We start from the raw sequence: 12,906 nt of genomic DNA, 5'->3' as shown, positions 1-12,906 counted from the left end.
TGGATAATAGATGCAGACCTGTATATTTGCATTCTGAAAGATTTAATTCCAGTTTATGGGTTTCTTAAAGGTGAAGTAGTATTAAGGAGCATGCCAAGAGGAAATGCTGTGGTTTATTTCTCTCTCATATGCGCATACTTCCTGTCTCCAAATGATAGTAAGGATGGTGTTTGGCAAGTTTATTTGTCATATTTTTGTTTCAGCAGTAGGAGAGCAAACTGAAGTTAATACATAGCCAGTTATCCTAAGATAGATACAGACAGGCAATCTCTGAGTTTATACTTATTCTCTTTAATAGACAGAATTTTCTAGTCAGACAGTTCTGAGTCACTCAAAATGTTGCAGCGAAACAATACTAGGAGACTCGTCTCTCAGAATGGGGAGGAAATCCAATATGTTGGATACATCCATTCTCCAGACTTTCATCTGAAGGTGTACACAAAGAATGAGTTTTTAAAGCCAGAACTCCTACCTCCCTTTTTTCTCCTTGCAGTGATTTATGAATAACCTTAGTTTTCTTCTTAAATAAATTTGCCCCAGCTTCATCTTCAGTTCTTATCAGGGTTTCTGGAAAACAAAACAAAATTCTAGGTAAGACCAAAACCAAACTTCTTAAGAGAGAGTTAATTAAAAATTTCCCTCAATGCACCGTGCTCTGCATACTAATCCACTTAATGCTTTCTTTTTCTAGCTAGCAACTGCCAAGCATTGACTTTTTCTACTTGGCTACTTCTGAACTTTACAGTGAGCTGCAGATTGTATGTTGTTAGGTTTAGTCATTAATAAATACACACTTTAACTCAATGAAGTTGCGTAAAATGAGATTGAACTTCACATTTATGATTTTCCAGATTTGTTTATGTGTGAATTCATGTATGCGATATTTTAAAAAGGCTCTTTCTGTGAAGCTGGAAACAACACAGCAAAACTGGGAGTGGGAGTTTTTAAAAATTAAAATGAGACTGATTATTAATAAGAATGATAGTTGTGTTAAATAGAAATAGGACAAATTCTGCAATCATTACATTTGTGTTAAAAAGTAATATTTAAGAGAGGGTACAATAGAAATTGTAACAAAACTTTTTGACAAAATAATCCTTTATTTTCCTTTATCATCTGTCCAAGCATCATAATTAATACTGTATTCTCTTTTTGCAATTGTACTTCTATACTTAGCAATACAAATATAATGCCATCTAATAAGGTATAAGAAAACAAGGAAAACAAAAAGATAATTGGCAATGAAAACAAATGAATAAACACAGTGTTCATGTAAAAAAAGACAAAGGAAAAGCACAAATAAGAAAGAAAAAAAGTTACTAAATATTAGAGTTACGAATATTTTTCACAAAGGGAGCATGAAATTTACACGATATGCAGCATCTGCAAGAATTGTGGGCACAGATTTTTAAAAATTGAAAGGGTTATTTCTTCTAAATTTCCCATTGCTGCCTTGATGAAAGGACAAGCTTAATACATTCTGTTACTGTTTTCTCCACAATAGGTTATAATTAGAACTAAATAGAAAATTCAGACAAGCAATTCTTGGAACAGTATGTGGGAGACTACAGGTACTGATTAGGAGTAGATCGTCTGGGTGGTGAAATCTCTAAATCAGTAATTAGAGCTTAAAATAACAACCGAAATCACATTAAGTGATAGTGTTGCAAATACTTGTACTTGATTATTTTCAGCTGAGTATTAGAAGGTTTTCCAAACTCAGGACCCAGGACCACAAGTGTGATAGCTTTCCTATCACCAGTTACTTTATAACAGGTTTTCTTCTGGTACTTGACAGAGACTGGCTTTAGTGTCCTTGAAAACTAGCATCTTGTATTGTTTCCTTAATGTATCTATATTTTTATTATTTATTTGTTTATTCCTATTTGTTGTTATCATTCATAGAATCCTACATGTGTATTCATTAATAAGGAATGTGAGTTTTATGTTATTATTTGTGGTATAAGAATAACCTTAATTTAAAAAATATATTACTCTCTTATTTTTTTTAATTTATCTGTGTTTGTTTTCTGAATGCAGCAGACAGTGTTCAAGCAATGAGCTAATGTTTTTGAGATGGTTAAAAAAGGAGAAGTCTAAATTCTCCAAAGTTTCTTTGTTGTGAGGGTGGTGATGCACTACAACCTGTGCAGAGAGGCTGAGGTGCCCTGGAGTTGTTCAAGGCCAGGTTGGATGGGGCTTTGCCCAACTTGGTCTAGTGGAAGTTGTCCCTGCCTGTGGTAGTGGTGTTGGAACCACAGGATCTTCAAAGTCCTTTCCAACCCCAAACAATCTATGATTCTTTCAAAACCCATACTTCATTCATTGCAGTTGGCTTTTGCATTGATATGAAATAATAATATGCATGCATAAAACTACAAATAACTTGGATAAAACAAGTAAAAACCAGAACAAAAATGTCTAAGAATGGAATGTGCTGTTGCCAGTGCTGTTGCCTTCAAAAGCTGGCTGACACTAAATCCAGTTTTTTATTTTATAATTAACAGCAATTTGAGGGAAATGAATCTAATTGGCCTATCTATAGTATGCTTTTGTTTTGTATTGGAGTGAACTTCAATTTCAGACTTGGATGCGTGTATATGTATTTTTAGTAACTTCCAGATGAATTTGCTAGAATGAGTACAAATATTTACTCACCTAGAAACTGAGTACAATAAAAGAGATTGAAAGATCTGGCAGTAGAAGCACAGTCTCAGATTTTTCAATCTAGTAACACTGCATGTTAAATTTAAGTTATCTTACACTATATACTTCTAATGGTTTTAAGTATTTTGATATTTTCAGTAATGTAACTTATTTGATGCAACTAGAAAGGACTAATTCTGCAATTTTTTTAGTTTCTGCTTTCATAAAATATAAAAAATTATAGCTAAATATATATTTTAATTTCCATTTAGCTGTTAAAATGAAGTAATTAATAAGCCATAGGAAAGTACTTTTTTTTTTTTTTTTTAACATGTTATTAATTCATTGATCTTCTGAATAAAGGAGATGCAGTAGATGAGATCCGTCAGGACTTCACAGTAACAATTACATATAACTATTCGGTGTGGTACCAAACAGGAAACTACTTACTAAATTGAAGGAGTTTGGAAAAATTGAGGATGAGTAAATAATCTAGAAGGTTATGAGTTGCTTTGATTGATTGACTTAGGAGTTACTACTGAGATCTTCCATGATTCAACTATTTAGACTATTGTTACCTAATAAGTAGATAGCAATGACATCATTTGCTGAGGACATTGACTCAGAAAGCAACAGAGCATAATTGGGCTTTCATGCAAAAAGAACTAGAGGCTTGGAATTTTGGACATGGAGCAAAATACAGTAGTACAAAAACAGTATGAGAACACACTTATCTCAACCACTGTAAGAGTAAAAATGTTTTAGAAATATTGTATCAAGTATGTCACCTAGCATAAAGAGACTTTTGAGTGTCTGTCAAACATAAAAGGGTGGCTATCCAACAGGAAAGGACCATTTCAATATGATATGTTTTAGTGGAAATGTTAAGTCATGGCTTGAACCAGTGATTGAGCAATTGGTGGGAAGGCAGGGCCAACCAGGAGAGCTCAGGTGTATGCAATGCATCTGAGAGGCCGCAATGGGTGCAGCCAGGATTCACCCCTTTCCAGATTTCATTTAAGGGTTTGTAGTGCAGGTAAGGGTATCTTGCTGGAGATCCTGGCTTACCTTAGGTCTTCCAGGAGTAAGCAGCATTTTCCCTTTGTTCCTGTGTCCTCTGAGCAAATCCTCACTTGCTGCAGCCTATGACTTTGCTACTCTGCTATCATTGCTGCATTTTCCATTGAGTTACAGCATTACACATGATCAGAAGACAATGTTGGAAATGTGATACATAAGTCTGTTTCCTACATGGTAAATAGCATAATTGTTAAAAAAATTTCTTCATTTTATTACTAATTGGTGCTCTGTGCTGAAGTGTTATGTAGTTATTCATGTGTAATCATATGTTTAATGAAACTATAAGTGCTTTGGGTTAGATGATATGTTCTTAGTAAAACCATCTCATGTTTTTATCTTTAGAAACATAAAGAAACAGAAATGAAGGATGCACATGATAGATTCTGGTAGCATTCCAGGACATAACTGAACAAGTAGAAAGCTTAATAACTCACTTTCTTCATCTTTATAGCATAAAAGGAGGTAAGATAGTTGAAGCTGCTGTTGAATCATAGAATGGCCTGAGTTAGGAAGGACCTTGGAGGAAGTTTTTCACGCACAGGATGGTGACGCACTGGGACAGGTTGCCCAAGGAGGTTGTGGATGCCCCATCCTTGGTGGCATTCAAGGCCAGGCTGGATGTGGCTCTGGGCAGCCTGGTCTGGTGGTTGGCAACACTGCACATAGCAGGGGGTTGAAACAATGATCACTGTGGTCCTTTTCAACCCAGGCCGTTCTATGATTCTATGACCTCAAGGATCAGTAAGTTCCAACTCTCCTAACACAAGCATGGCTGCCAGCTGCTGGATAGGATTGCCCAGGGCCCCATCCAACCTGGCCTTAAACACCTCCACATGCACATATCTCCTGCTGTATCTAAGTTCTTGATTAGATTTAATGATACTCTTGAATAGTCTTCACAGTTACCTTTGTATCCATTTTTTTGCTGACCAGAAAATCAGCAATGGAGAAGTTATAAGAGGTTAAATTTTGTAGTAAGATAAGGACAATTAATGAGACCTAAGAAGGTCACACATTTCATATAAAATAATGTTTTGTTAATCTATCTAAGTTTTTATGCCAGTTGTCTGAAGACAATAGATGTCAAGAATTATTTGTGCGGTATGTCGAAAAAATACTTCTGAAGGTACAATTCTCAAAACTTAAGAAGCTTTGCTGGCCTAGAGTGGAAATAATCCACAAATTCCTTCTGTTATAAATAGATTTCCAAGTCTCCCTAAGGAAACTTACTGTTAACATGTGAGTCTATCAGTCCTGAACTAATATAAGGCTTGTTCCAGAGTTACATATTAGTATGTGAAACTATATTAATGTATATCTCAGATCATTTCAATAGAATTCAGTCATTTTAATTAATTGGCACCCTAAATATATAATACTGTTGGGATTGGCATGTGAGGCCAATGAGGCTGAGTAGACTGTAGTAATTTTAAAGCACTGATTTTTTTTTTTTTTTTAATTAAAGTACTCTGGCATTAATTCATTGGCAAGAATGCTTTATATATAGAAGTTAGACTTAAATTTCTTGCAAAATATAGTCCTTTCATATGTCAATATGCTGCCTATGGCTGTAATTATAGTAATGTGCACACATCACATTAATAACACGGGAGAAATCTGCAGTAGTTTAGAATTCTCTGTTTGCCAAAATTGCTGTGATTAATAAAAGGGCAAAAAGCACATTTGCTCTGTCCATCAAAACAAGATTTATAGTATTTAAGGAATAAGAGTTATATAGCTGCATTTCTCAGTTAATCTGTGAAGTTCAGCAGGGGTCTTGCTAAAATGATGCCTACATCCTCTCCCTATTCTGTTGTACAAATAAAATTAAGTGGCTTGCCAGGCTGATAGAGCTCATGGGCACGTCCTTGTCATCTCTCAGTGAGTCCTCTAGAGAGTTTTCCTATTCACATATAATTTATTCACTGATCCTTTGAAAAATAGTAAATTGCAGAGTGCAGTTATTCATGGCATTTGTGAATGGGCAACTTGCTTTTGTTCTTGCAGCAGGTGCGTAGGTGGGAGAAACAAGACAAGCTGCAATGAGTCTTACTGGCTCACTTAAAATTTAAACAGCTGAAAATCCTGTAACCAAAGAGGGCTTGCTGCACATGCTTATCATATTCTGTGTCTGATTATGCTATTTGGAAATTGCCTTCACTCCTAGTCATGGAAGTTTGGGGACATAGTAATATGAGCTTGCTTAGTCATAAAAGAGAGCACTGGTGCATGAAGATGTGCTTTGTTTGAGATCATGAACAGAAACATAAAATAAAATACGAATTTTGGAAAGTTCCTATTTTTATCACATCCTTATCTTTTCTGATAACATTTTACTAGGATGCTTAGCAGTGCTGATAAGCAATCTGTTACTCTCTTCAAGTATCCCTCCATGATCTAAGTTCAAACTGATTAAAAATGGTGATTTATCTCTGCAAATTCTTGATGTCAGATCCTTGCTTGAGCATGAGATATTCCTGGACTAAGTGTAGAATCAAGTTTAAAAAGTGTAACTTGCTTATTTAAGTTTGCCATGCCTCTGGTTTTGGTCTTTTTTTCATGTTAGAAGGGCAAGTTGCTTTGTTTTGAGATACCTGGTACTGCAATACCTCTGAGAGTTCTTTCTCCGTACACATTGTCTACCTTTTTTTTTTCCCCCATCTATTGAAAAATCACCAGAGGACATGCAATTAAATTTAAGCCAAAATGTGAGAGACTGCTATAAGAAATGAGAGAATTATATTAGTGATGGTTGTTTCTTGAGGTTCTGAGTCATTTCATCGTATCTGTCAGCAAACTTGTATTAGGCATCTAACTACATGGCTCGATTGTTATCATTGTCCCGTTTTGTTGGTTGACATAATATCGGCATGGGTAGGTAGCAGGGGAATAATGCTATTACAGAGGAGTTTGAAAAAAAGGAGTTAGCAATTGGTTTCAGAAATCATGTTAAGAGTAGTCCTCCAATTGTTGTGCAGACAGAAATATTCCGAGCTGACAGATCATGACTAAAAGCAGAGGCAATGCTGTGATGCTAAGGGTTAAAGAAGAAGAGGAAGCCTGAGTCCTCATCAGTAACTTTGCCACCAATGGGAAACATATTTACAAGCCAGAGAAGGAAGTTTGCAACACTGAACACTAATGTGAGATATTGCCAGTATTATTATGCAAATCTTCTCTCAGAAGCTTTTGATAGTAGTAAAACATAAAATGTGTATTTTTAAACATTAGCTTTTCTCAGCAAATTGAAACAATTCATCTTCTGTTTATACAAATTAACTGGACGGAATAAATTTTTCATTTCAATTACTAATTATACACAAAATGCTAAATTATATACAGTTAAACATACTCTATGTTTGTTTGGCGATTAAGCAATCTATGGAACTAAGTGTTGGAAGTTATTGCCACATCATCTGAGGAATTGTTTTTATTAGTGGAACAAATGTGGACATAGTGTTGTTTCACAAAGCAAGTTACAAGGCCAGAGATGCCTGTTATGTTTCTGATCTTCAGTCATTTATATAACAGAAAAAAAAAGTGTGAAGGTAAAATAAAACACATTTCAACACAGATGTCAGGGGTCTTTGGTATCATTGAGTAAATAATAGTAGGACTAATTTTTTAAATGTTCAGCTTTGATCACACAAGAGTTTACACTGTTCCGTATACCTGTAATTGTGTTTTTGACAACATCATTTCTTTACATTTTGCTCTTAACTTGAGCTGTTATTGTTCTCTTTTCTTTTTTTTTTTTCTTCACAAGTATCAGTTGCCAACTCTCAGCCTTACTAATACAAGACTACTCCCTTTGAGCTGACAGCCTTGGAGGAAGCACTGCTGGCATTTTAGAACCCAAGACTGTGTTCCTAGAGCTCTGAAGAGAAACATGATGTTTCTGTTACCAGTAAGGTAAGCAGTCTTACTGCTTCTCAGGGTTTGAAGAACAAAGTGAGATGTTAGTTGTTCATTACCGCACTGAAGGTTTGCAAGGTGGGAGAATGATATGACTGGTGTATTTATCACTGTGGAAATCTGTCAGTCATCAGTTTTCACTATATTCTAGTGCAATAATACAGTAGCAATGTGTTGACATAAATGTCAGCTTTGCAAAAGAACCCCTCAGGAAAATCAGAGTGGGAGGAGGAATTTTTTTCATCATGGTTTGAGCTGTCCCTGCTTTTATAAATGGTGTGAGTGTGGTACAGAATGAGAAGGGATGAATGAGCCTGTTCTCTGAGGACAGTGCTTCACAAAGAAAAACAATTTTTTTTTAATGGAAGTGCTTTAAAAATGTATTTTTCTGTTCTAGCGTTTGCAAAAGGAAATTAAGTTTTGATTTAGAAAGAAATTCAAGTATATTATAAAATCGCTCCATTAATGTAACATAGCTAGGGTAGATATGCTAGCATAGAGAACAGCTAGGGTGCTTACTTGTATTACCCATTGTAATAAAATACATTCTTCAGTAGATTTTACACATCTTGTGTTTTGATAGAGTTGAGCAGGCAACATTTACATAAACTGATAACTACCAAAATATGTGAAATACTTACAATAATGTGATGCTTAGAACTTGCCAAGAAGAACATGTACTAATTCCTGTCCACCTCCATTGTTACCTTAAGAGCCAGCTCTCTCCATAGCAACTGAAAACTTTTCAAGGCAGCTATAAACTAATCCTCTCCAGCTTCCAGAGCACCATCAAGAATTTTAAAAACATTGGACTTCCAGCAGCTAAATACTTCTGTGGATTCAAAAGGCCACGAAGCTAGATACACAGGCTTTCTTTCTCCCTTCAGAAGGTAAGAAAATAATGTTTAGATGTCTGTGTATCCCAGCAAGAGTGCTAACAGTAACGTGTATTTATATATCAAAAGATTTCCTAGCGTCTAAAACTTAGTGCCTTTAGTTAGTGAGTGAACGTCAGGTTGAATTCAGCAGTGTTTTGCTGTTTTTTCCTTTTTAAATACTCCGTTTGCTGGATTTGTTTTAAAATCAAACACGCACACAAATCATATTCCGCTTAAAAAAATGCAGAATCTTGTGTGTGGCTGTTTAATGCATGTGTGTTGCCATCTGAAAATATGTGTTGCTGCCAGCATATGCCAATCAATAAAATGAAAAAGTCTTTGTGGAAAACAGAAGTGAAACTCTTTTGTTTCTTCTGTACTGGGATGGATGTTGTTAAAGCAAAGGTGTTGGTATAGTCTGACACTGGGAAGAATATGTCAAGACAGATTTACTATACAAAATGTGTTTTGCATCTAGAGTTTAAGAAGTCAAACTTGTTCTTTCTGATGTTTGTCTTGTTTGTTCCCTGAGTTCTACGAATGAAATTATGACCTCAGTCTTGTAACTCTTTCCCCCGATCATAAAATGTCATTAATTTTTAAGGATATCCTGTTCATTCTGTTTCATGTTTTATAGCTGGAGCTTGGTAATGTTGATAAAGTGTTTTGGAAATGAAACTTGCTCTATATCATTGCTTTCTAACATAATTACTGTACTTTGTATCGGAATTAGAGTAGTAATCTTTATTTACAGATATTTTTTGCTACTAAAAACCTGTTTCATAATGGAATGGAAGTGAAAGCTATAGCATTTTCCTGTTCTTACTGAAGAGGATTATTAGTGAATGCAATGCCATAACAGTGAAACGATAACCATACACTTTATTTTTATGAGGAGGGAAAAGCAGTTTCAATCAATCACTTATTGGTAGTTCTACAGAAATTTTAAGGCCGTGGTTGTCTTAGTTCCCTGCTGTTCTGGGCTGTAAAGACCTTACAGGTTCCCTGTTGTTCAAAAACAGCCTGTCACTGCAAATCGGCTTAGCCAACCAATTAATAAATCCTTTCAAACATATTGCATTCACACTAATTAAGGGGTTGGGGTTTTTTTCCCCTTTACTATTCAGATTCCTCAGGTTTCGAGTTTAAGCTGTGAAGTGCAAACAACACTCCAACACTCAGTGCAGCTCAGGCGCTGCAGGAAGAGGAGATGTGCTTTCTGAGCAAGCACCCAGCTGTTGGGGTGGTATGTTCCGCTTTCCTGCTCAGCGTGCTCATTGCTGAAGGACAGCTTGGGGAAGAGCACGGGCAGGATGGCAGCTCTGCTCCCAGCCGAGGCTATCTGATGGAAGTTTTACGCCTTCTTTCAGCTGACAACCCTGAGCTCCACACAAACCACTCACGAGAACTGGTCAGAATGGTGCTGGAGAGAGCTGAATGCCCACAGCGGATTTATGGCATGCAAGAGGATTGTAATCTGGTCAGTGCTTCAATTAATGAGTGATATTTTTACAGAATCTTCAGCGAGTTCTAAAATTGTTTGTCATAGTAAAGTCATCCTAAATACATAGCCTAAACACAAATAAGACTCATCACAGGCAAAAGCTGATAGTCCCTGCTTGAATAGTTTCTTTGCAAATTACTAATGCTAATTGTTTGATCTTGTAAAGAAGAGGTGTTCCAGATGTGACAAGTGTGCCTTAAAAGCCCCATACTTCAGTCACATAACAGTAGTAGTTTTCCTTTGAAGTTTAAGTGTTTATTTTCCAACAAGGATTTTCCTGTTTCACTCTGATCTAACTAAAAAAGCACGAGCTTGAATTTGGCTCACAAAAGATTTTCACTGTGGAAGACATTGGTAAAATCTGGGACAAGTTCAGTCACTTTCCTTGTAGGTTTTGGTTCAGAAAAATAAAACTGAGAGAATTAGCACAGATTCATCTGCAGCTTTGCTGAAGTATTGAAGATTCAGGAAAGTTTTTGGTAAGCAGTTTGAGTCAAGGAAAATGAAAGGTAGAACAATGAATCTGCATATCCAGACTGAAGCCGGAAACAGTCCAGGGTATGGCTCCACAGAACTCTCATCTGCCGAGTTGAGATTATTTTTCAGAGCTGATTCCTGGTTTGACAAGGAAAGGAATAAGAATAATAAGATCATAGATTGTGGGAGGAGGGAGACAGTGGCAAGCGAGCAACTGACCTGAAAGGAGCTACAAAGAGCTTGGTCAGTCTTGGCCTTGGTTAATGTTCCTTCAGCTTTGGCTTGGTTCTGTGAAAACATACATCTGACTATTTCATTGGATTAGAATTATGAGGATATTCATAATGGTGACTGTTTTGAGAATATACCATTCCTGGCAATCAGCCAAGCCAATGAGGTGGAGAAATTTTCCTCCTGAGCAGAGGATGCTTAATTGTCTCTTCCTTCAAATGTTCCCATTTTTTCTTGTGTGCCCCAATGTGAAATTTCATACATAGATAATGTAGTTATCTGTTCTTCCCTAAATCATTTTGTGGTTTTTTTGTTTTTTAATAAAAGGAGATTGTACAGGAGATTTTTCTCAGTGTTTGCAAGTATGGACCCAGATCAAAGCAAGAAAGTATTAAATAGTAATGGTTATAGATGCCTGCTAATCATCTCAAAATGGACCTACGCTTTGTTTTCCTTCCTTGTTTAGCTTCTCTGAATTGCCATCATTTATCTTCTGTTTGTGATCTTTCTTTGGAGAGCATAACCACTGTGTCCCTGAATGGAAGAAATCTAAATGAAACCCTGCTGGGTCTTACTTTATCTCTTTAGGCTTCACCTTTGAAATTTTCTGTGGGAAAAATATAAGGGCATTCACCATTTGCAGTACGTTTTAGTGCTGGCTATAATACTGCATGCATCCTGCATTGCCCAGGGACGCAGCTCTCTACAGAAAATCCAGATGGTGAGAGTGACATCTTCAGTTACGTGCAGCCCTCATAGTGCTGTGCTGAGGTCTTTTGAGATGATTTAACAGGATTTGGTAACACAAGATAGTGCTGCTCATGTTTTTCTGCCATTCAAGATCTCCAAAATTTGAAACAGAACACCCCATCTTTGCTTGGCATTTTCTCTCTCATGCTTGTTGGGAATAACTAATTGATTTCAGACTGAACTTTCCCTTATAAATCCAGGATTACAGTCTTACCAGAAGACCCTGGTTTCAGTTTTTTTCTTCTCCTTTTTAATGATGTCTCCAATGGATATTTAAAAGCAACAAAGTTTAACACTTTTTTTTAGTTTCCTTTTTGGTTCACTGTTACATATCGGCTTCCAGACTCCTTGGGCAGGGTCTGGTAACTCTTGAACAGCATCTGTCACTCCTTTATTTCTTAAACACACAAAGGTATATATTTTTTGCAAAGTAAGAGATGCTTTGTTTTGTTTTTAACTTTTGATCTCTTAAACAAAGGGTGCTGTTCCCAGTTTCAAATCTGGACTCTGTATTTTAATTGCGAGTAAGTTTCCTAAACCAAGATCATGCAGGTTGTTATGCCTATGAAATATTCCTAACAGCAAAAATTACAAGTGGTGTACACTTATGTTCTCTTGATATTTCCTTAAAAGTTACTTTTAGTGGGCTGACCTTATACAGTAGAAGCATCTTTTTACAGTGTACCTTATTCCTTCAAAACAAACCCAAAACTATTTACTTTTCCATCATCTTCCTTGTAAGAACTAACAAAATACTGGGTGATTATAATTTATCACTACTGGATTTTGAAATGTTACAGAAGCCTTTGAAATTTTCAGTACATACAGAATTTTTTTTTGTTTGTTATGTTTGTGGGGTTTTTTTTGTTGTTGTTGTTGTTGTTGGGTTTTTGTGTGTGTGTGTGTGTGTGTGGTTTTTTGTTTTTTGTGTTTTTTTTTTTTTGTTTTTTTTTTTTTTGTTTTTGTTTTTGGTATTGCTACTGGGTATTCAAAAATACTAGCTGACTAACTCGAGGCCTTTGGGACAGAGAACAGAGTACCTATGTAATCCTAGCCCAAATATTAATGTTTGGAGTCATACACTGAAAGTCTTAACATTTTCCAGACCTTGGTAGGCAATGTGGGCAGGGCGCAGTGGATCATACTTTTTATAATATTAAAATGGAGCTTGCTTATGAGTATAAATATTTAATTGGTCATTACCATCCACAGTTCTCTTTGATTATATTGAGTATTTGTGTCAGTTTTTGCGGGAATTACGTATATTAAAATGTGGCAGCACTCTCAATTCCTCTAGGGAACATTGGTTTCTGAACACAACAATGTGTTTGATTCTACTCTGCCTCTGTGTAGGAAAATGAACTAATGTGCAAGATGAGCTACCACAACCACCACATCATGCTTGTAGCCATAAGCAGTTCAGTT

At 36.1% G+C, this 12,906-nt stretch overlaps 1 protein-coding gene and 1 long non-coding RNA gene across 2 annotated transcripts in view; one reads left to right on the top strand and one right to left on the bottom strand.

Annotated features, from left to right (window-relative positions):
* Positions 1–12,906, bottom strand: part of LOC109368202 (uncharacterized) — a 58,342-nt gene that overhangs the window by 8,646 nt on the left and 36,790 nt on the right. The window contains exon 3 of the long non-coding RNA XR_014884222.1: positions 473–567. This is a non-coding gene — a long non-coding RNA (uncharacterized LOC109368202). The remainder of the gene's footprint in view (positions 1–472; positions 568–12,906) is intronic.
* Positions 9,658–12,906, top strand: part of SLC39A12 (solute carrier family 39 member 12) — a 31,354-nt gene continuing 28,105 nt past the window's right edge. The window contains exon 1 of the mRNA XM_085227322.1: positions 9,658–9,999. Within this exon, the coding sequence (XP_085083448.1) occupies positions 9,730–9,999 (270 nt within the window). The 5' untranslated portion in view covers positions 9,658–9,729. The remainder of the gene's footprint in view (positions 10,000–12,906) is intronic.

The sequence above is a fragment of the Meleagris gallopavo genome, chromosome 6 (genome assembly GCF_905368555.1).
Source record: "Meleagris gallopavo chromosome 6, MGAL_WU_HG_1.1, whole genome shotgun sequence".
Taxonomy (NCBI): Eukaryota; Metazoa; Chordata; class Aves; order Galliformes; family Phasianidae; genus Meleagris; species Meleagris gallopavo.
This window is presented reverse-complemented; position numbering and strand designations above follow the sequence as displayed.